General features: G+C 42.2%; 1 protein-coding gene across 1 annotated transcript in view; it reads right to left on the reverse strand.

Moving 5' to 3' along the window:
• The window catches only part of CDK19 (cyclin dependent kinase 19), a 238,813-nt gene that overhangs the window by 37,250 nt on the left and 177,477 nt on the right, over positions 1–24,086 (reverse strand). Inside the window, exons 7-9 of the mRNA XM_040428878.1 lie at positions 5,383–5,526; positions 3,979–4,048; positions 741–813 (exon numbers count right to left, since the gene is read on the reverse strand). Of these exons, the coding sequence (XP_040284812.1) occupies positions 741–813; positions 3,979–4,048; positions 5,383–5,526 (287 nt within the window). The remainder of the gene's footprint in view (positions 1–740; positions 814–3,978; positions 4,049–5,382; positions 5,527–24,086) is intronic.

The following is a 24,086-nucleotide window of genomic DNA, read 5'->3' on the forward strand; positions in this document are numbered from 1 at the left end:
AGTTCAGGTAGCTTGCTGAAGGGTAGGGCTTACTTGGTGCTGAGACCCACATCTCATTGTGGCCCATTGCTCCAAATCTTAGAGACAACTGTTGGAGAAGGAGTTTTTTTTTGCCTTCCTCTGGATCAACTTGCAGGATAACAGGCCGAACTGGATGGACAAGTGTCTTTTTTCGGCCTTATGTACTATGTTACTATGTAGGACAGAGCATGCCAGCTATTGATGGCCACCACAGAGGGAAAAGCTTCTGGGGGGTATTTTGTGCTGCACTGTGGTACTTGGTTGTGCTGGGATGGGGTTTCGTGCTGCACTATGGCACTGCTGATCCCCTTACTTGCGTTGTCCTGCTTTCTGTCAATTTAGACCTGTCTGCAACATAGGACCACTTCACATTCCCAGTCTGCCCCTGGTGGTGGCCCTACTCTCTGATCAGTAGGGCACACCTCATACACTAGCTCCGGCACCAAAAGTGGCGCCAGAACTATATGGAGGGCTGTGTAGTCGTGGCACCAATGCTACAGAAGAACATCTGAACTGCATGGGTGCAGGGTGTTGAATACCTGTGATCAGATAGTTCTGGACTATTTTGAGGATAGGCAATCTCTTCTAAAAAAGAATTGGACAACCCTTTACGGCGCCGCTCAGAATGCAATTCCCTACTATAGTAATGTGGCTCAATGCTGAACTAATCGAACATTATATTTAATGTAACTTTCATTTTTATTCATCTATTCACTTACCAGAAGAAAAACTTTACTATCGGGCTTCACCTTGTGCTTTTCCATGTATTTTATTAAGCTACTGTTAGCGTACCTGCAAAATAATTTTGGCCAGACACAAAGAGGCAATTTATTAGCCATTAATTATACAGGGCACTGAAAAAAAAAGGTTTAAAAACATGATCAAATATTGCAGCCGGCCAAGTCCAATATTCAAATAGCCCACTGACAGCAAAGGTGTTGGTCCCAGGCTAAATATTACAAATCAGGCATACCCTGACAATGTCTTTGAAGTACCCTTGTGGCAGCTACAGTATTCTTCTTACTTCAAGAACTGAAGTGTCCTGGTGTCATGTTTCCATAATGGTTCCTTATGCCATACATGTTCAGCGAATGTTTTTGCAGCTTGTACAAAATGCTCAGGATATCTAGGGTAGCCAATAACAATTTGATCATCCTGTCTTCTCAATGCATCAAGCCACAACGCTAGGGCTATGCGGTGATCTTGGCTGTAACATCTGATGCATCACCAAAGGTCGCTGTGTAGCAGTGCAGTTAATAAACTGAATGGGGGCGCAGTGCAACTCACAAGCTGCTGTGACTGTGACTCCAGAATCGCAAAAAAAAAAAAAAAATATTTCAACACTGCTGGATGTTTTGTGATTCTGGGGTCACGGTAACTTGTGAATCGCACTGTGACGACATTAAGTTCTATGGCTGCGCTGCTACACAGCGACCTTGATGCAATGGATGTTATGGTCAAGATCAACGTGTAGTACCAGCCTAAGGCTACTTTCACACTAGCGTTCGGAGCGGATCCGTCTGATGTTTCATCAGACGGATCTGCTCCGATAATGCAGACGTTCGCATCCGTTCAGAACGGATGCGTCTGCATTAAAACTTAGAAAATTTTCTAAGTGTGAAAGTTGTCTGAGCGGATCCGTCCAGACTTTACATTGAAAGTCAATGGGGAACGGATCCGCTTGAAGATTGAGCCATATTGTGTCATCTTCAAGCGGATCCGTCCCCATTGACTTACATTGTAAGTGTGGACGGATCCGCTCGCCTCCGCACGGCCAGGCGGACACCCGAACGTTGCAAGCAGCGTTCAGGTGTCCGCTCACTGAGCGGAGCGGAGGCTGAACGCTGGCAGGCGGATGCATTCTCAGTGGATCCGCCTCCACTGAGAATGCATTGGGGCCAGACGGATGCGTTCGGGGCCACTCGTGAGCCCCTTCAAACGGTGCGCACGAGCGGACACCCGAACGCTAGTGTGAAAGTAGCCTAAAGTGTCTTCACAATGTTTTTTTCCACTTATTTAGGGCTTATCAAATAACAACTGAGAACAAATCTCCTTCTGTTACCGGGAAACTGCTATTAGTCTAGATAATGTTGTTGGAGCTTACTCCTTGCAAAGCTAGCGATGTGTAACAGATGCAAATGTGAAGCAGCCACAATATGGACAGTGTACTACTGGAACTCATTACACCTTATATGCATACACTTTGAAACATATTTGCCTCATTTATCACGATAATGCCCAATTGCTTATCCATTCCTTAAAGGGGTTGTCCGGATTCAGAACTGAACCTGGACATATCCCCAATTTCACCCCGGCAGCCCCCCTGACTTGAGCATCGGAGCAGTTCATGCTCCGATGCTCTCCTTTGCCCTACGCTAAATTGCACCCGGATCCGGACCCAAGTTGCGGACGTGTGAATGGACCCTAAGGGTCTATTCAGACGTCCGTAGGTATTTTGCAGTCTGCGAATTGCAGGTCCGCAAAACACGGACACCGGCAATGTGCGTTCCACATTTCGCGGACTGAACATCGCTGGCATTATAATAGAAAATGCCTTTTCTTGTCCGCACAGGTATATATGTATACACACTTACACACAGAATGCTGTCAATCACTGATGACACCTCCCCTGTGTACAAATATCAGTGCCTGACTGCTATCTATGTATACACACTTACACAGAGAATGTTCTCAATCACTGTTATGCATACACTTTGAAACATATTTGCCTCATTTATCACGACAATGCCCAATTGTTCAACCATTCCTTAAAATGGGTTGTCTCATTAAGACAAATCCTTTCCATCTGCTCTATAAAACCACCTTTCCCCACCAAGGACCTCCTTTGTAAGCCAGAGCAGAGGGCCACTAAGTGTCAGTGGGTCACTTTCTGGCAGACCTGGCCTGTCTTTGTATTACATGGATGGCCATTCACTTGAATGGCTGTCATGTAATACTAAATGTCTAATGTAGTAGCTAGAAATGTATACTTGGCTGCAACCTCTGGTGATAACAGCTGAACATCAGGAGTGTGAGAAGCCGCACCCATGGTGATCAACTGATCTTTGTCCCAGCTTCATTGCTGAAAGAGGTTTTCATGGTGAGACAACCACGTTACTTTCAAGTATCTGTCAGTATAACATTCTACCCCAGTAAGGGTCCACTCAAACGTCCTCAAATTCCCATCAGCAAAACACGGACACCGGCAATGTGAGTTCCGCATTTCGTGGACAGCACATCGCCGGCACTATAATAGAAAATGCCTTTTCTTGCCCGCAGTTGCGGACAAGAATAGGACATGTTCAATTTTTTTCGGGGACGGAATTGCGGATCCAGAAGTGCGGATCCGGAAATGCGGATGCGGACAGCACATAGAACGCTATCAATCACTGATAACACCTGCCCTGTGTACAAATATCAGTGACTGACAGCTATCTATGTATACACACTTACATAGATAGAGAATGCTATCAATCATTAACAACACCTCCCCTGTGTACAGCTATCAGTGACTGACAGCTATCTATCACCGATAACACCTCCGCAATGTACAACTATCAGCGACTGACAGCTGTCTGTATAAACACACTTACACAGAGAATGCTATCAATCACTGATAACACCTCCCCTGTGTACAACTATCAGTGACTGACAGCTATCTCTGTAAATGTACATACTTACACACAGAATGCTATCAATCACTGATAACTCCCCCCCCCCCCCCATGTACAATCGAAATCAGAAAAAGCTAATAAATTAGATGTTTTGCTGAATCTTTTCTAAAAAAATTAAAAAAATTAGTACATTATCAATCTGCTCAGCTGCTCCTGCTCTATAAAAATAAATAAATCACAATTTAGTGTATAATAATATATGAAGGTATTTTTGTAATGTTGTCATGCCTAGCTAAATAGCAAAAAGAGAATGCCTTTAAAAAATATACTTCTGTAATCTTACGTGGTTCGTCTGAAGTCTTTTTGTAGAGTAGGATATTCTGGCATTTTTCTGATATCTTCCCAGTCTTTATCTGAACAGATAGAAATGTTTTATTCCTTATGACATTATTTATATAGACACCTTATATTTAGAAAGAAAACAAAGAAGCTGATGTAGATAGCGTTATATATGACGTGATTACAGAATGCTGTATGACGAAGCAACCAATCCTGCAAGTAGCTTCACCAAGTATCTCATCATATGACCCACTCAAAGGGCAATAATAGTGTTGACGTCCATCTGCCAACTGTCCAGACACCTTAGAGTGAAAGATATGAATGCTTGTGGGTTGATTATCCAATTCTACCCTTGTAAGGTTCATCACATAGCAGCTCTCTGTTCAGTGACGATATTGTTCTTGGCAGCAACACAGAAAGATAGCATCTACATTTACTAAAAAATGCCACCAAACTTAAAGGAGTATTCCATTCTTCAGCCTTTATGGCATAGTCATAGGATATCTCATAAATGCATGACAGGTGCAGTTCCCACCTTTTGGAATCCTCATCCATTTAGAGAACAGGAATCTGGTGACCCCCTCCATCTGCTGATTCCTAACCTCCACATGCTCCACTGAATTCAATGTGAGAGATGTGGATATCACATAAATGTTGATACTGGTAATACCCATGACCTTAGTTGACGTAGTACAAGTACAAGTCTAGTTCCCAGGTAAGATAGGAGCATCTGCCAGGACCTGTGATGACATCATCATCACAGGTCCTGTACATTTAGTAAAGGAACTGCACAAGAGGGTCATCACAGGTCCTTCAACCCCCAAGAGCATGGAGAAGAACTGCAGGATGAGCTCTCCACTGAGACTAGAATGGAGCGGTAAGAGGAGGTCCTCCTCCTTTCTCTTCATTTGCACCCCTAGTTTTACTGATATCTCACTCATATATATATAGTACTGCAGACAGTTACAACCACTATTAACTCATGTACCTCACACAATAACCAGAATATATAACTGACCACATATATCTGTACACACTGCATCTATTATAGCTTATACTTCTCACATCAGCACACTGCTCTATATAATATATATATATATATATATATATATATATATATATACACACACACACACACACACACTGCATCTATTATACAGTAAAAATGGATGCAGTGGACACAGGTATGTAGTACACACAACAGTGTACTAGTATATGGTATACTGATAGTAGATGCACTGTGTTAATATATAGTATATACAGCAGTGTACTGACACGGGACATGATCGATACTGATGACCTATCCAGAGGAAAACCCATTTAAGTGTGGAGCCTTCTACTGATGAGCATAGGTGGTCACTGCAAAAAAGTTACTCATCTGCCAACAAGAAGTATGAAAGTCATTTACCTGCAGGAAATCCCATTACACTAAATATACGATCCAGCTGGTCATGATGGAATGGGTTACTTGTCTTGATATCTTCTTGACGACAATGAAAAATGGGTTCAGATGTTAACAATTCTGCAAATATGCAGCCAATAGCCCAGATATCTGTTAAAATAACAAGGTGTCTCAGCATGAGCATCCAGGTACCATACGCTAGCACATTAAGGCCTCTTGCACACAAACGTTTTTTTTTCCGTTTACGTTCCGTTTTTTGCGTTCCATATACGGAACCATTCATTTCAATGGATCCGCAAAAAAAAGGAAGGTACTCCGTATGCCTTCCGTTTCCGTATTTCCGTTTCGTTTAAAGATAGAACATTTCCTATTATTGTCCGCATAATGGACAAGGATAGTACTGTTCTATCAGACTGTTCTATTAGACGTCATCTGTATTTTTTGCAAATCCATTTTTTGCGGACCGCAAAATACTGAAAAAGCCATACGGTTGCGTGCAAGAGGCCTAACAGTTTATTAAAGGAAAAGTCACTAACATTGTCAAATATTAAAAAACTTTTTAGACAGATTATCAACAACAAAAATTGAATGCTGGAGACAGAAATAAGGGCATTTTTTATTTATTTAGGGTATGTCTACATTGGATATTTGCAGTTTAAAAAAAATCTAATTTGCTGGTACTATAAAATGCTGCAAATCTGCTGCATGCATGTCTGTGGCAGCAAAACCACAATGTTTCAATCCTGTGTGGACATACCCTAATGAGCTATTTCACTCAAAGTCCAATATTTGTCAAACAAAAATCAGATACAAAATAAACAAAAAAAAAATCACATAAAAACAAAATAAAAATGTAAAAAAGTATATTCTCTACATCGAGAACTAAGCCCCGAAAGTGGTGGAGGGTGTACTGCGCATGCGCAGCCACTTTCCATTAATTTCTATGTCGAGCGCTGACTCAGCTTTTTCCGTCGGGTCCATAGAAGTGATCGCTCATGCGCGGTGCGCTCCCACTCACTTCTATGAGTAGAGCACTTGGGGCAGAGAATTCCAGTCCAGCCACCACTTTGCGGGGCTCTGTTTAGAAAATAGGTGCTGGTCCCAGCGGTGGGACCCGCACCTATAAGACAATGGGGACATATCCTAGCAATATGCCTCCATTGTCTGAGATGAGACAACCCCTTTAAATATGGCTTAAAAATTGTCATACTCTTGTTGGTTCCTGTACTTCTTTTTCTCAGTGGGCGTTCCTTCTCCCTGGCTGTAGCGCTGTCCAATCGCAGCGCAAGTGCGTCACAGCCAGGGAGAAAAAAAAAAAAAACTCACCTTCTCTCTGGCTGTGACGCTCTGCACTGCGATTGGACAGCGCTACAGCCAGGGAGAAGAAACGCCCATTGAGAAACAGGGCAGTCTCCTCCTCCCTGCTCCGATAGTAGTAATTATCATACATTGCGGGAGATGGTAACGGGGGCCACAGCAGGCAAAAGTAGCGGTGCCCAGATATAATAGTAAGTGCAGGGAGATCCCTAGGCGCTGCTCTACATGTCCTGCTACTTAGTTAACAAATTCCGGCCCCATGAAAGGTCCTTTTTTAATACAGTTTTTCAGGCCAGGCCCTTTCACATACAGTGCTGCGCTGGCGACATTGGGGGCCTGGTCTGTCCATCATCATCCTTCCATGTCTGTGCCCGCTGCCTGTGTGCCCCCCTTGGCTGTACCTCCCTGGCCCCTGTCTGTGCCCCTGATCTGTGCCCCCTCCCTGACCCTTGTCTGTGCCCCTGGCCCTTATCTGTGCCCCCCCCCGCCCTTGTCTGCGCCCCCGGCCCTTATCTGTGCCCCCCCTGGCCTTTGTCTGCGCCCCTGGCCCCTGTGTGCGCCTCCCTGGCCCTTGTCTGTGCCCCCCCTGGCCCCTGTCTGCGTCCCTGGGCCTTGGCTCTTGTATGCGCACCTGGCCCTTATCTATCTCACCCTGGCCCTGGCCTGTGCCCCCCTGTCTCTGTCTGTGCCTCCCTGGCCCTTATCTGTGCCCCCCCCTGGCCCTTGTCTGTGCCCCTGGCCCTTATCTGTGCCCCCCTGGCCTTTGTCTGCGCCACTGGCCCCTGTGTGCTCCTCCCTGGCCCTTGTCTGTACCCCCTTGGCCCCTGTCTGCACCCCCCTGCTTGCTGTTCTGCCATCTACTACTGCTTATTTTGTTACTCTTATATATGCAGAGGGTGTGCGCTTATATGTGCCATAATAAGCATTAGTATATGGCGGAACAGTGGGCAGAAAGGGGAGGCTGCCATGTACTGCAAGCTATAGACCAGTATCACCCCCCTTCGAAAAAAATTTATATAAAGATAAATAGACAAAAAAAAAAAAAGTCTTCACTATTAAAATATAAAAATACTAAAAACACGGTTTTGGTGACCAATCCCAACCCCCCCCCCCCCCCAACAACACACACACCAAACAAAAATAAAATTTGAATAAGGGCGCAGCCCAACGCGCACATAACCTATAATGCTGTGCGCTCCTGTGCACACGATCCATACCGCTCCGGGACATATGTCTCGCTCACGGACTGTATGTCTCGGAGGGCATACAGTTGTGTGCATGGGCCCTAACAATGATCAAAAAATTATTTTAACCCCTTCTACCCCAGAGGCTTTTTTTCCTTTTGCATTTTTGTTTTGTGCTCTCCGCCTTCCCAGAGCCTTAACTTTTTTTTATTTTTCCGTTAACATAGCTGTATGATGGCTTGTTTTTAGCAGAACAAGTTGTACTTTCCAACGCAACCATTTAATATTGCATAAAATGTAGTGGGAAGTGGTATAAAATTCCAAAGGTGGTGGAATTTACAGTACAGTACAGTTTTACAGTTTTTTTTTTCACTTGTGATCTTGATTCTCCAGGTCAGTATAAATCTGGCGGATACCACATATGTATGTATAGTACAAACATTTTCTGTGGGGCCCAGTCACTTCTAGCTACGCGCCTGCCCTCCGTGTATGCTGTGGTAGAGCCTGTCTTACTGAACGCATAATACACTGTACTTTATAAGAAGTACAGTGTATTATGAAAGCGATCAGAGGATCGTATGTCAAAGTGGTAAAAGTAATAATGAAATAACGTTTCAGCAAAAATTTCTTAAAGAAATACACCTTTTTCCATTAGAAAACTGCTTTACAATTAAACAAATGGCAGAAATAAAATCCGCTCCACACATTTGGTATCCCCACATCGATGATGACCTGCACTATACAATTATCACTTAATTTATCCCACAAGGTGACTGCTGTTTTTTTTGGCTTACTCACTGCCATTTGGTGATGCAAAAAAAGTAAAAAATTATTGTACAAAAGTGGTAAAACTTAAATAAAAAACGATATGTATTTGGTATCGCTGTACATCATACTGTCTGAGAAAATAAAGTTATCATGCTATTTATGCTGAAAAAGGAATGTCGCTAAATTTATAACGTAAAAAGACAATGACAGTATTGCTGTTTTTTTTTTATTATTCCTCCCTCAAAATGGTGCCATTAAAAACTATGGGGGAGATTTATCAAAGGTGGTGTAAAGAAACATTGGCCCACAGCAACAAATCAGATTCCACTTTTCATTTTCCAAAGGTGCTCTGAAAAATGAAAGGTGGAATCTGATTGGTTGCCATGGCAACTAAACCAGTTTTCCTTTACGCCAGTTTTGATAAATCTCCCCTGTAAATTGTCCCTCAAAAAACAAGCATGCATACAACTACATCAACTAATGAAAAATAAATAAAATAATAGCTTGATCACTAAGGCCCAAAATGCACACTGAGGAAGGTGTTACAGGGAACAAAATTAGTTTCTCAATGTCTGTATAATGAAAGTCACAAACGAAAACACTAACATGACTGTCTAAATCTCTATAACTAATTATACAACTTATTTTTAATACAAACTTAGAAGAGGACCTGTCACCACAAAATACAGTGTAATCTGCAGGCAGCAAGTTACAGAGCAGAAGGAGCTGATTAATATATAGTTTTGTTGGAAAAATTAAGTGATTTAATGTGATTTAATTTAATTTCAGTAATTAATACATTTAAATCTCTGCTGTTTCTGACTTAATTGTTCATGTGGGAAGTGTTCTCAGTTAGTGACAGCTATCTCTGTGTATACACTAACACAAAAAATGCTATCAATCACTGATAATACCTCCAACGTGTACAACTATCAGTGACTGACAGCTATCTCATACTTACAAAGAGAATGCTATCAATCACTGATAACACCTCCCATGTGTACAACTATCAGTGACTGACAGCTATGTATGTATACACACTTACACAGAGAATACTATCAATCACTGATAACACCTCCCACGTGTACAACTGTCAGTGACTGACAGCTATCTATGTATACATACTTAGGGCTTATGCACATGACCATATGTATTTTGCGGTCGGCAAAAAATACGTATGACGTCCGTGTGCATTCCGTATTTTGTGGAATGGAACAGCTGGCCCCTAATAGAACAGTACTACCCTTGTCCGTAATGCGGACAATAATAGAACATGTTCTATTTTTTTGCGGAACGGAAATGGAATGCACACGGAGTAACTTCCGTTTTTTGCGGACCCATTGAAGTGAATGGTTCCGCATTCGGTCCGCAAAAATAACACGGAAAGAAAATACGATCGTGTGCATGAGCCCTTACACAGAGAATGCTATCAATCACTGATAACACCTCCCATGTGTACAACTGTCAGTGACTGACAGCTATCTATGTATACATACTTACACAGAGAATACTATCAATCACTGATTACAACTTCCCTGTGTACAATGAAATCAGAGATAGCAGACATAAATGTATAAACTACAGGTTTCACAGAATCTTTCCCACAAAACTATATATCAATCTGCTAGCTCCTTCTGCTCTATAACATGTTGCCTGCAGATTACATTGCATTTTGTGATCATATGTAGGTCCTCTTTAAGAATGAATCTTTTCTCTGTTGCCTCCTTCTGTTTCAATCTGCCCTTATTGTCATTTTCCAACTCATTTCTCTGATATTTATGTTTTTCAATTGAAAAAAGGAGACGGCACGTCAACCTTGGGGCTGAAGCAGAACAAGAATACTGCCTCTGGCATACAAAATGTTTATACACCTATTTCATTGTTTGTGGATTTGTTAGCATACATTCAGTGGACAAATGTAAAATAATATTTCTACTGAACTGCATGTAACAGGAGCCTTCTAAACCAATAGTCCTCTGGCTAAGAAGAAATGACTGCAGACGTAGATAATGGAGTGACAAAAAACATATACACATAAATATAGGAATATGAGAGCGCTGAACAATATTTACCTACTCAAAAACATAAAATACATATGTTCATACACTGCATGTGGGGAAGTTTTTTTCATCATTGCACTCTAATTTTAGGCTAAAAATCAGTTTTTCACTTGGACTTCATAGAACAATTTCAACCATTTTTCCTCTACAACTTTCACTTTCAGTGCATTTGCAGACGGTTGCTTCCCTCTTCTAAGTGAATCCATCGGAGACCTGCTTTTACGTTTAAATCTGCAACACCCTAATCTCTGAACTTCTGACAGCTCATAAACACTAATTTAAACCAATTTCTTATCAAACTAATCATAATTTAGCTAGAATGAATGTTCCTGAGCTATTGGGAAAGTACAGATAAAGGCTACAGATTGAGCCATCAAAGTAGCTCTCTGTCAGCAACAGGGGGAAGCAACAGTCTGAAAATGAAAGCTGTAGAGGAAGAACTGTTGAAAATGTTTAACACGTGAAAAAATGATTTTTAGCTCAAAAGAGTAGACTTTAATGATTACAAATGCTCCCAAAGGTGTCCATAGCCTAAGTTCCTGTATAGAACAATTCAATAGTCACGCAAGAATTTCCTCCACTCATTCCTAACATAACAGCTGGAGTCTGACTCACAACCAAGTAAATTATCAGAAGAAACAGTACTCAGGCCAACAATGAAGAGAACCAATATAACATGCTACTTGTACAGCAGGTTCTCAAGATGGTAAGAGCACTTGAAAAGTCAAAGACAATATACAGTATGTGTGTGCTGCTGGTGGAATCTTGCAGTTATGTTGGCAATTATGAGAAAGTATACAACCTGTAAATGGCAGGATACAGCATCATCAGTTAAAAGATTCTTCTACAGCATTGCTAGAAAATCAATGAACTATTTAGGTATAGATAAAGGAATGAATTACTCTGAATACTGCAGATCAAGTCATATATATATATATATACACTAGCAGAAAATGAAAAAAAGATCCCCTGGAAAACAATGCGATTGAGCTGAGACTGACATAGTATAACCTGCTAGAGGTGCTTAGTCAATGATCACACACCCAAGGTGGTGCACTCCTAGCAGGGTATATATTAAGGCACGGTCACATTAATACTAGGTGGCATCTCCCCTCACTACCATACAGGCTACCACTCTGGCATGGTAACGGTGATAGAGATGCTGGATATACTCCTGTGTTATGTTATTCCAAGCACTTTAAACATGAACCCGTAGTTCAGCCAAGGTGGTTGTTGGCTGCTGTGCACAGGAGATCTGTCGCTCCATCCAGTCCTAATCATTGTTGTGGGTGAGAGATCTGACGATCAAGCTGGCCAGGGGAGCTGCTGGATACCCTAAAGAGCACTTTGTGTAGCACAGTTAGTGTGTGGGTGTGTGATATCTTGTTACCCCAGATAATAAATAATGGCACTAGGACTGGTTCCACAATGTCCTGGACATGTTGAGTGCTGGTTAGTGCTCCCCCCATGAATAACAGATGGGAATTTGCATGGTAGCTAATGTTGCATCACAACATGACACCTGGTGTTGGTCCTGTGTGTCTCTGCACTATGCGTGATGGCAGCTTTCATCACTGAACACCATTGTGTGTTATTGATGGCTGCCTCAGAGCCTGCAGGAGAGCACCTACTGCCATCATGGACAGTGCAGAGACACACAGGACCAACACCAGGTGTCATGGTGTGGGGCACTATTAGCTACCACCAATACCCATATGGTATTCAGGTTGGGAACATTGACCATTCTTTGGTATTTCCAGGATATTGTGAAACCAATCCTACTGCCTTTTTTGACTCAGCTAATGTCTGCTCCCACACTGACTGTGCTACACAACATGCTCTTTACGGTATCCAGAAGCTGCCCTGACCAGTTCGATTGCCAGATCTCTCCCCCACTGACAATGTCTGGTACTGAATAGGGTGACGGATCTACCATGCACAGCAGCCAACAACCACCGTGGCTGAACTACAGGTCCAAGTTGAAGGAGCTTGGAATGACATACCACAGGAGGATATCAAGCATCTGTATGACCGTTCCCATGCCATATTCGCAGCCTATATTGCAGCAAGGGGAAATGCCACCCACTATTAATGTGACACTGTCTAAACATTTATCCTGCTGCAGAACCCAAAATAAAGGGTGCACCACCTTAGTTGTGTGATCATTGACCAAGCACCACTATACTTTGTCAATCTCAGCTTAAATGCATTAAAGGGTTTCTGTCACCCCACTAAAGTGTTTTTTTTTTTTTTGGGCTAGTTAAATTAGTTATATAGCGATATATGAAAATATAATAGTGTTCCTTACTTTGATCCAGCAGTTTAGTCAAAAAACGAAGTTTTATCATATGCAAATTCGGTCTCTACCAGCAAGTAGGGCGTCTACTTGCTGGTAGCTGCTGCAGAAATCCGCCCCCTCCTCTTGTTGATTGACAGGGCCAGCCGGGATCTCCTCCTCCGGCCAGCCCTGTCGGCTTTTCAAAAATCGCGCGCCCGTGTTGAATCTGCGCAGGCGCTCTGAGATGAGGAGGCTCGTCTCCTCAGAGCTCCCTCAGTGCGCCTGCGCCGATGACTTCTTCTATTTCGATGATGTCATCGGCGCAGGCGCACTGAGGGAGCTCTGAGGAGACGAGCCTCCTCATCTCAGAGCGCCTGCGCAGATTCAACACGGGCGCGCGATTTTTGAAAAGCCGACAGGGCTGGCCGGAGGAGGAGATCCCGGCTGGCCCTGTCAATCAACAAGAGGAGGGGGCGAATTTCTGCAGCAGCTACCAGCAAGTAGACGCCCTACTTGCTGGTAGAGACCGAATTTGCATATGATAAAACTTCGTTTTTTGACTAAACTGCTGGATCAAAGTAAGGAACACTATTATATTTTCATATATCGCTATATAACTAATTTAACTAGCCCAAAAAAAAAAAATCACTTTAGTGGGGTGACAGAAGCCCTTTAAAGGGAACCTGTCACCTGGACTTTGTGAATAGAGCGGAGGACATGGGCTGCTAGATCGCCACTAGCACAACCGCAATATCCAGAGTCCCCATAGCTCTGTGTGCTTTTATTGTTTCAAAAAAAACGATTTGATAGATATGCTAATTAACCTTAGATGAGTCCTGTCCCTGAGATGAGTCCAGCGTGAAGGAGCCCAGCACCGCCCCGCATCATCCGAATCTCCTCCTTTCTCCCCGACGTCACAAAGCTAGAGCGCCGGAATCTCGCAATGCAGTTCGTTCCCTGAGGCTGATGTTAGCACAGGGAAGGAACACTATGCCGACACTGCGCATGCGCTAGCTCGCGCATCGCGAGATTACGGCGCTCTAGCTTTGTGACTTCAGGGAGCAAGGAGGAGATTCGGAGGATGCGGGGTGGTGTTGGGCTCCTTCACGCTGGACTCATCTCAGGGACAGGACTCATCTAAGGTTAATTTGCATATCTATCAAATCGTTTTTTTTAGACAATAAAAGCACACAGAGCTATGGGGACTGGGTATTGCGGATGTGCTAGCGGTGATCTAGCAGCCCATATCCTCAGCTCTATTCACAAAATCCAGGTGACAGGTTCCCTTTAAGTTTTCCAGGTGTTCTGCTTTCATTTTTCGGTAGAGCATAAGGCTATAACAGCCATTAGTTTAATGATGCTACTGCTACACACAACAATAATGTGCACTTAGTATCAAGAATCCCACTGCAATATATCTACGCATGTGATCAGCCAAGTTGCAGGCATTTCGAGATGGCCAGATGCTACTGACATAATGGTGCAACTGGCTGATAACCAAGCACATTTCAGATACAGAAACTCTAAACCAACCATCTATTTTTTATGTGTTACCTGACTTACTGGAAAATGTGGTGTTATTAGCTGTACATTACCTGACCAGTAACTGCATGTACGTGTGTATGCAGCCACAGTAATGCTGAGGACTGAATGGATAAACCCATTAATTATTGATTTATTTCCTGTTGCTTCTATAGTTCCAGAATGTATTCCACACAGCTGTTTAGAAGCACAGACACACTATGGCTAATAGGTAGTAATAATTAGAGCACTCCTTAGTTTCAGGAAAAATTAATACTCCCTGGAAAACACACCGTTCATTGCGCTTCACTTCTCAGTCTTTATGATACTTCTACAGCTAGTGTTTGAGAAAGGTTGTATATCAGATCGAAACGTCACTGGATTGCCTAAAATACTGTAAAACCAAATAAAAAGACAAACTCATTTTACCTGAAACGAAGGAGCACTCAAGTTACTTTCTATTTTTAATTTCCTGTTGGGAATATTAAAAGTACCCGTGATTTTGCCTTGAGTGTCATGTACTATTTTGTCTACATCATTGCTAATTTCACAGAAAGTCAAGGAACCTATCAATGTATTTGTGGTGTGCGGGAGGAAGCCGGAGGTTACCAGGAGGAAACCTGCACAAATATAAAGAGAACATACAAACTCAATGTAGATGTTGCCCTTGGTTAGGTTCAAAATCAGGATTATAGTGCTGCAAGGCAACAGTACTAACCACTGAGCCAGCATTTATAGATGCTAAATATATTTAAAGGGAATCTGTGAGCTGTTGATCATGTTAAACTGCTTACAGCACTAGCAAAACAGTGGGATGCTAAAGTTTGGGCAACCTTGTTAATCGTCATTATTTTCCTGTATAAATCGTTGGTTGTTACGATAAAAAATGTCAGTTAAATATATCATATAGGAGATACACACAGTGATATTTGAGAAGTGAATGAAGTTTATTGGATTTACAGAAAGTGTGCTATAATTGTTGAAACAAAATTAGGCAGGTGCATAAATTTGGGCACTGTTGTCATTTTATTGATTCCAAAATCTTTAGAACTAATTATTGGAACTCAAATTGGCTTGGTAAGCTCAGTGACCCCTGACCTACATACACAGGGGAATCCAATTATGAGAAAGAGTATTTAAGGGGGTCAATTGTAAGTTTCCCTCCTCTTTTAATTTTCTCTGAAGAGTAGCAACATGGGGGTCTCAAAACTACTCTCAAATGACCTGAAGACAAAGATTGTTCGCCATCATGGTTTAGGGGAAGGATACAGAAAGCTGTCTCAGAGATTTCAGCTGTCTGTTTCCACAGTTAGGAACATATTGAGGAAATGGAAGACCACAGGCTCAGTTCAAGTCTCGAAGTGGCAGACCAAGAAAAATCTCGGATAGATAGAAGCAACGAATGGTGAGAACAGTCAGAGTCAACCCACAGACCAGCACCAAAGACCTACAACATCATCTTGCTGCAGATGGAGTCACTGTGCATCGTTCAACCATTCGGCGCACTTTACACAAGGAGATGCTGTATGCGAGAGTGATGTAGAGGAAGCCTTTTCTCCGCCCACAGCACAAAAAGTGCCGCTTGAGGTGGGCTAAAGCACATTTGGACAAGCCAGCTTCATTTTGGAATAAGGTGCTGTGGACTGATGAAACTAAAATTGCGAAATCCCCTACTCCACCATCCACTGAGTTGTGGATTCAAAAAGTGGAAGAGATCCGGAGAATGGAGGAACTAACAGCGTCCTTAAAGAGTAATCACAGAGCCTTTGTTACTACTTGGACCCCTTGGTTTGTCTTTCAGGATTCAACGGAGTACCAATCCTTACTGGCCTGACGGGGTCATCACTACCGTTTTCGTCCGTTTAACCTTTCTCTTTTGCTTTCTTTTACCTTATGTAACCTATCCTTCCTTTTGTGGGTTTGTCCTGTCTTCTCCCCAGCTGTATTCAGTCTTATTGTTATTATGATGAGGCTACAATGTGTTGTACCACTCTCAGAGCGGTTTGTATTGTTTTCTTGTTTTTTTTTTTTTCCCTTCGTGTTACTCATTCTTTATTATGGCTATCATATACTACATGTGTTTGGACCTTGTTGTCAGGATATCAACATGTTACTCATGACTGTTTGTCGGCCTGGTTCTGACTTTATCATTCTGTTATATGTGAATCAACATATTACAACTTTTATCATATTCTTGAAACTTATAAATAAAGAATAAAAAAAAGAACAAAAAGAAACTAAAATTGAGTTATTTGGCCATAACAAGGTGCGTTATGCATGGAGGAAAAAGAGCACAGCATTCCAAGAAAAACACCTGCTACCTACAGTAAAATATGGTGGTGGTTCCATCATGCTGTGGGGCTGTGTGGCCAGTGCAGGGACTGGGAATCTTGTCAAAGTTGAGGGACGCATGGATTCCACTCAGTATCAGCAGATTCTGGAGACCAATGTCCAGGAATCAGTGACAAAGCTGAAGCTGCGCCGTGGCTGGATCTTTCAACAAGACAACGACCCTAAACACTGCTCAAAATCCACTAAGGCATTTATGCAGAGGAACAAGTACAACGTTCTGGAATGGCCATCTCAGTCCCCAGACCTGAATATAATTGAAAATCTGTGGTGTGACTTAAAGAGAGCTGTCCATGCTCGGAAGCCATCAAACCTGAATGAACTAAAGATGTTTTGTAAAGAGGAATGGTCCAAAATACCTTCAACCAGAATCCAGACTCTCATTGGAACCTACAGGAAGCGTTTAGAGGCTGTAATTTCTGCAAAAGGAGGATCTACTAAATATTGATTTCATTTCTTTTTTGTGGTGCCCAAATTTATGCACCTGCCTAATTTTGTTTAAACAATTATAGCACACTTTCTGTAAATCCAATAAACTTCATTTCACTTCTCAAATATCACTGTGTGTGTCTCCTATATGATATATTTAACTGACATTTTTTATCGTAACAACCAACGATTTATACAGGAAAATCATGACGATTAACAAGGTTGCCCAAACTTTCGCATCCCACTGTACCTTTAGTGGAGCTTTGGTAATTAAAGGGGTTGTCTCACTTCAGTAAGTGGCATTTATCATGTAGAGAAAGTTAATGCAAGGCTGGTTACGACCACCCTGTAAATCCAGGGTCTCTCTGGTGGCCGGGACCATGGGAGTGCGCATAGGCTCACATTTTTTTCCTATAGTGTGCAGGCACGGCCACCACTGCAGGATTGCAGGCTGGTCGTAACCCCTGGAAACAAGCAGTGTATAATTTGATGGAAAACTGAATAAGGCCAGCAAAGAAGGCAATATGGACAATCACAATACATTAGTAAGTGCCTTGTATTAACTTTCTCTACATATTAAATGCAATTTGCTGAAGTGAGACAACCCCTTTAAGACTAGTAAGAATATCAACTTTTATTCTTTCATGCTCCTTAAAGGGGTTGTGTCATTTCAGCAAGTGGCATTTATCACGTAGAGAAATTCAAGGCGCTTACTATTGTACTGTGATTGTCCATATTGCCTCCTTTGCTTGATTCATTTTTCCATCACATTATACACTGCTTGTTTCCATGGTTACGACCACCCTGCAATCCAGCAGCGGTGGCCGTGCTCACACACTATAGGAAAAAGTACCCTGATGGCCGGGACCATGGGAGCTCATATAGGCTGGTGCTTTTTTATATAGCATGCAAACAAGGCCACCGCTGATGGATTACAGGGTGGTCGTAACTATGGAAATGAGCTGTGTATAATGTGATGGAAAAATGAATCCAGCCAGCAAAGGAAGCAATATCGATAAAAACAGTATATTACTAAGTGGCTTGTATTAACTTTCTCTACATAATAAAGGCTACTTGCTGAAGTGACACAACCCCTTTAAGGACCCAGTAGAGGAAGTTTCAATGTGAAGCACTCTCTACTCTCTGCATTGAGGTGCTTTACGGTCTCTCCCTTCTACTCTGGTTGGAAGCTATAGCTGTCACTAAGGCTACTTTCACACTTGCGCTAGCAGGGTCCGGCAGGCTGTTCCAGCATGTTTGCTGTGCTGCATAGTGAATGGGGCTGGAGCAGACTTCCGGCAGCACACATGGGCTGCGCTAGTACGGATCCGGCAGACTGTTCTCCTGCCGGACCCTGCTGGCGCAAGTGTAAAAGCCTATGAAGGGAGGGACTGTAAAGCAGCTGAATGCACAGGAGCGATTCACAGTGAAACAGTTTGCAGGAAACTGGCAGAATCAGAGTTCATATTCACACTACACCTGACGGGGAAAAAAAGCTCCACAAATGTATCTTTGTCCTGCTCTCTTTCAGCTCCTACCTAGTTCAGTCAGCATCTTAGCATGGTCAAAACTGCTGACAGACTCTCTTTAAGAAACAAGCATGCAAAATGGTGTACATTCATAAGATTAATTGTGCCAGAAATTGGTTTAACTGATGTGTACCATATTTAGGAATTATTTTAAATTAAATAATTAATGACATAAAGGGTTGTGGGGAAAAGGCAACACAGTTATTACTGACTTTTACACCTATATATATGAGAGCAATAAGGTAGAACAAGTGCATATAGCATTTTGTGAGCTGCACTTAATATGTCATGTACTGTGCATCATTATAATACATTTTCCAATACTGTACCATTATGATAACTTTAGACCCCTAAAGAGCAACCATGACTTTCCATTGGAAGTGAATAGGTTAATAAAAAGGGGCAGAACTACTGCCGCAGCAGCCATAGCAGGTTCTATAGGGCCTAAAGTGCCAAGGGGGCCCTGGCCGTAATGGATGTATGTCATCCATTACAGCCAGGACCTCACTCCCTGGCCTGTGCTCTCCCCAGCGGGCACGATGCAGTGACAGCATCGGACCTCTTCGGTTGAGTAGAAAAGTCCTCAGGCCAAGGATCATTCCCTGGCTTGTCCTTGGCCCGTGCATTCTCTCAGCCTAGCAAGCATGATGACGTCAATGCATCGTGCTTGCTGCTGGGGAGGCGAGTATTAATGTTTTTTATTTTATTTAAACCAGTTTCCCTAACGTAAGGGAGACACTGAGGGGGGAGAGAGGGGCACTAATGGTGGATGACTACTGTGTCGGGGCACTAAAGGGGCATAACTATTGTGAAGGGGCCCCAAGGGGGCATCACTACTGTGTGTCGAAGCTAAGGTGGCAAAAATACTGTGTGCGGAAACTAAGTGTGGGTGCGGGCACTCAGGTGGCATCACTAGTGAGTGGGTGCAAGTTGTGTGGCGAGTGTGTGGGTGGTTTTGACTAGCCATGGGAGGGGAGGTTGCTGGGAGAGAGGGGTGTTCAAAAATCTGCCACTGGGCTCTACCTTTTCCACTTACACCCCTAGATGGCCTAGTATAAGCTCTCCACTGCTGTATTATTTGTAAAATGCACATATAACATAGCATATATGCTAATCACCCTTGAAGAGTCATGGGAACAATGCCACAATGCAGAAGTTTCTCTTTCCACCCCACCCCCAAGCTGATATTCCCCCGGCCACTTTTCATCACTATCAGCCCCCTCCAAGGGTGCGCTGCCTTCTATTCCCCTGGGCAAAAGGGTAGCGATGAAGCCTGACACAGAACATTGTCCATACCTGGTGAGTACACTGGTACATTTGTGAGTTTAGAGGCCGGTCGATGTCATTAAACTAAGGAGGGACAGGTGTGGACACCAGACTGAGTGGCTTTTCAAGATAGCGGCACTGCACCCATGTTCTTCAATAGAGATTAGCATAAATATTTTAGAAGCTCATTTTAAAAATAATGCAGCAACATAGAGTTTATACAGAGGCATTTTTTTTAACCTATTCACATCCGGTATAATACCTTGGTGGAGGTTCTGAAGCCTAAAAAGGTGACAGGTTCACATTAGGAGATCTTATTAGTTTATCTATGTGGATTTATAGTTTAGATAATTTACAAACCTTACAAGTAACTCCATGGTTTTGTCTGTGATTAAAGGCAGTGTGAAAAAAATATATAAATCTGAATCACAGTAAAATGCAAGAATAACAGATTAAGGTTACTTTCACACTGGCGTTTCGGGGGCCGCTTGTGAGATCCGTTTCAGGGCTCTCACAAGCGGCCCAAAATGGATCAGTTTAGCCCCAATGCATTCTGAATGGATTAGGATCCGTTCAGAATGCGGAGCCAAACGGATCCGTCCTGACTTACAATGTAAGTCAATGGGGACGGATCCGTTTTCACTGACACAATATGGTGCAATTGAAAACGGATCCGCCTCCCATTGACTTTCAGTGTAAGTCAAAACGGATCAGTTTGCATTATCATGAACAGTTTTTTTTGTTCATGATAATGCAAATGGATTCGTTCTGAACGGATACAAGCGGTTGCATTATAGGTGCGGATCCGTCTGTGCAGATACCAGACGGATCCGCACCTAACGCAGGTGTGAAAGTAGCCTTACTTCTTGATCAAGTTAGAATTATCAATTAAAGGGGTTATCCGAGGTATGGGGAAAAAAAATTAAACCTCAAACTCATCAGGACATACATATACATTGGTTAAGCTTGATTTCTTAGGAGAGAAACCCATACTTACACCTTTTCATGGTTCTGTTATTGCTGTGTTCACATGCTGAAGTACATGCTGAGGGGGCGTATAACAACAATGCCTGAGCTCTCCCTCATGAATATTTGTGGGCGTGAACAATCTGACCTTCCCCTCACCCTGCTCTGCACAACCTATGTTTGCATTAAAAAAACAGTCACATGATCATCTCCTAGTTCACACAGGCAGATCTTCCTGTCACATTGCAGATACAGCTACAGCTCAGATACAGCTACAGCTCAGATACAGCTACAGCTCAGATACAGCTACAGCTCAGATCAGTGGCGTAGCGTGGGTTGCCAGCACCTGGGGCGAGCCATGTATTGCGCCCTCCCCGCCCAACCTGTGGACACGCCCCTTTTTAGAGATAATGTAGTAGTCCTATGTAACACCAGAGATAACATGGTGGTAACTCTCTAAGTACAGATAATGTAGTAGATGGGTGTGAGGCCTCAGAATTCAGAACACATACAGTGTGACCTGAAGTCTGGGGCCAGGATGTGGCAGGGTGGGCAAAATTCTCCATCCACCCCCCAACCCTACCGTGAAAGAAATATGTGTTTGGACATTACATACATTACTACAAAATATACAGTATAATACAGCACCACATACCTCATCCATCCAGTGACATCTCCTGTGATGTAGATTTTCCTCAACGTCTTCATTCGGAGATAAGACCGCCATGATACCTTCTTTCAGCCGCGTCTCATCTCTGCAGAGTTTTATTATTATTAGTTATTATATATAATGGCCCCTCTGTAATATTAGGATATATGATGGGCCATTATATATCCTAATAATAAGGAGGGGACCATTATATATTATAATAATACAGGGGGGGGGGGTCATTATATATAGTAATTATACAGAGGGGTCATTATATATAATAATTATACAGGGGTGCCATTATATATAATAATTATACAGGGGGCCATTATATATTAAACAGGGGGGCCATCATATATTATAGTTATACAGAGGGGCCATAATATATAATAATCATACAAGGGGGCCATTATATATTATACAGGGGGGCCATTATATATTATACAGGGGGGGCCATTATATATTATACAGGGGGGGCCATTATATATTATACAGAGGGGCCATTATATATTATACAGGGGGGCCATTATATATTATACAGGGGGGGCCATTATATATTATACAGGGGGGGCCATTATATATTATACAGGGGGGGGCCATTATATATTATACAGGGGGGGGCCATTATATATTATACTTATACAGAGGGGCCATAATATATAATAATTATACAAGGGAGCCATAATATATAATAATTATACAAGGGGGCCATAATATATAATAATTATACAAGGGGGCCATAATATATTATACAGAAGGGCCATTATATATAATATTTATACAGGGGGACCATTATATAGTATACAGAGGGGCCATTATATATAATAATTATTCAAGGGGCCATTATATATTATACAGGGGGGCCATTATATATTATACAGAGGGGCCATTATATATTATACAGAGGGGCCATTATATATTATACAGAGGGGCCATTATATATTATACAGAAGGGCCCTTATATATTATAGTAAGGCTATATGCACACGACCGTATGTGTTCTGCGGTCCACAAATTGCGTATCCGCAAATAAATAAAAAAATGGATGGCATCAATTTTTTTTTTTGCGGATCCATTGTAACAATGCCTAAAACGGACAAGAATAGGACATGTTCTATTTTTTTGCGGGGCTACGGAACGGACATACGGATGTGGATAGCACACGGTGTGCTGTCCGCATTTTTTGTGGACCCATTGAAATGAATGGGTCCGCATCCTATCCACAAAGACACCGGTACGGACGTTCATGTGCATGATGCCTTATACAGAGGGGCCATAATATATAATCATTATACAAGGGGGCCATTATATATTATAGAGGGGCCATTATATATTATACAGGGGGCCATTATATATTATAATTATACAGAGAGGCCATTAATAATGGGCCCTCTGTATAATTCTAATATATAATGGCCCCCCTGTATAATTAGTATATATAATGGCCCCTCTGTATAATATATAATGGCCCCCTTGTATAATTATTATATATTATGGCCCCTCTGTATAACTATAATATATAATAACCCCTCTGTATAATATAAAACAGTGCCCATTCTTTCTAAATATACCGGCCTGCTTTGTATCTCTTCTGCCCACCTCCATAGTGCCCCCAGTACTTACATAAAAATAAAAAAAATACTCACCTGTCTTCATCGCCTCTTGGGTCCGCATCCTATCCCCAAAAACACCGGTACGGACGTTCATGTGCATGATGCCTTATACAGAGGGGCCATAATATATAATCATTATACAAGGGGGCCATTATATATTATAGAGGGGCCATTATATATTATACAGGGGGCCATTATATATTATAATTATACAGAGAGCCCATTAATAATGGGCCCTCTGTATAATTCTAATATATAATGGCCCCCCTGTATAATTAGTATATATAATGGCCCCTCTGTATAATATATAATGGCCCCCTTATATAATTATAATATATAATAACCCCTCTGTATAATATAAAACAGTGCCCATTCTTTCTAAATATACCGGCCTCCTTTGTATCTCTTCTGCCCACCTCCATAGTGCCCCCAGTACTTACATAAAAATAAAAAAAATACTCACCTGTCTTCATCGCCTCTTGGGTCCGCATCCTATCCCCAAAAACACCGGTACGGACGTTCATGTGCATGATGCCTTATACAGAGGGGCCATAATATATAATCATTATACAAGGGGGCCATTATATATTATAGAGGGGCCATTATATATTATACAGGGGGCCATTATATATTATAATTATACAGAGAGGCCATTAATAATGGGCCCTCTGTATAATTCTAATATATAATGGCCCCCCTGTATAATTAGTATATATAATGGCCCCTCTGTATAATATATAATGGCCCCCTTATATAATTATAATATATAATAACCCCTCTG

Source organism: Bufo bufo, chromosome 4 (genome assembly GCF_905171765.1).
Source record: "Bufo bufo chromosome 4, aBufBuf1.1, whole genome shotgun sequence".
Classification (NCBI taxonomy): domain Eukaryota; kingdom Metazoa; phylum Chordata; class Amphibia; order Anura; family Bufonidae; genus Bufo; species Bufo bufo.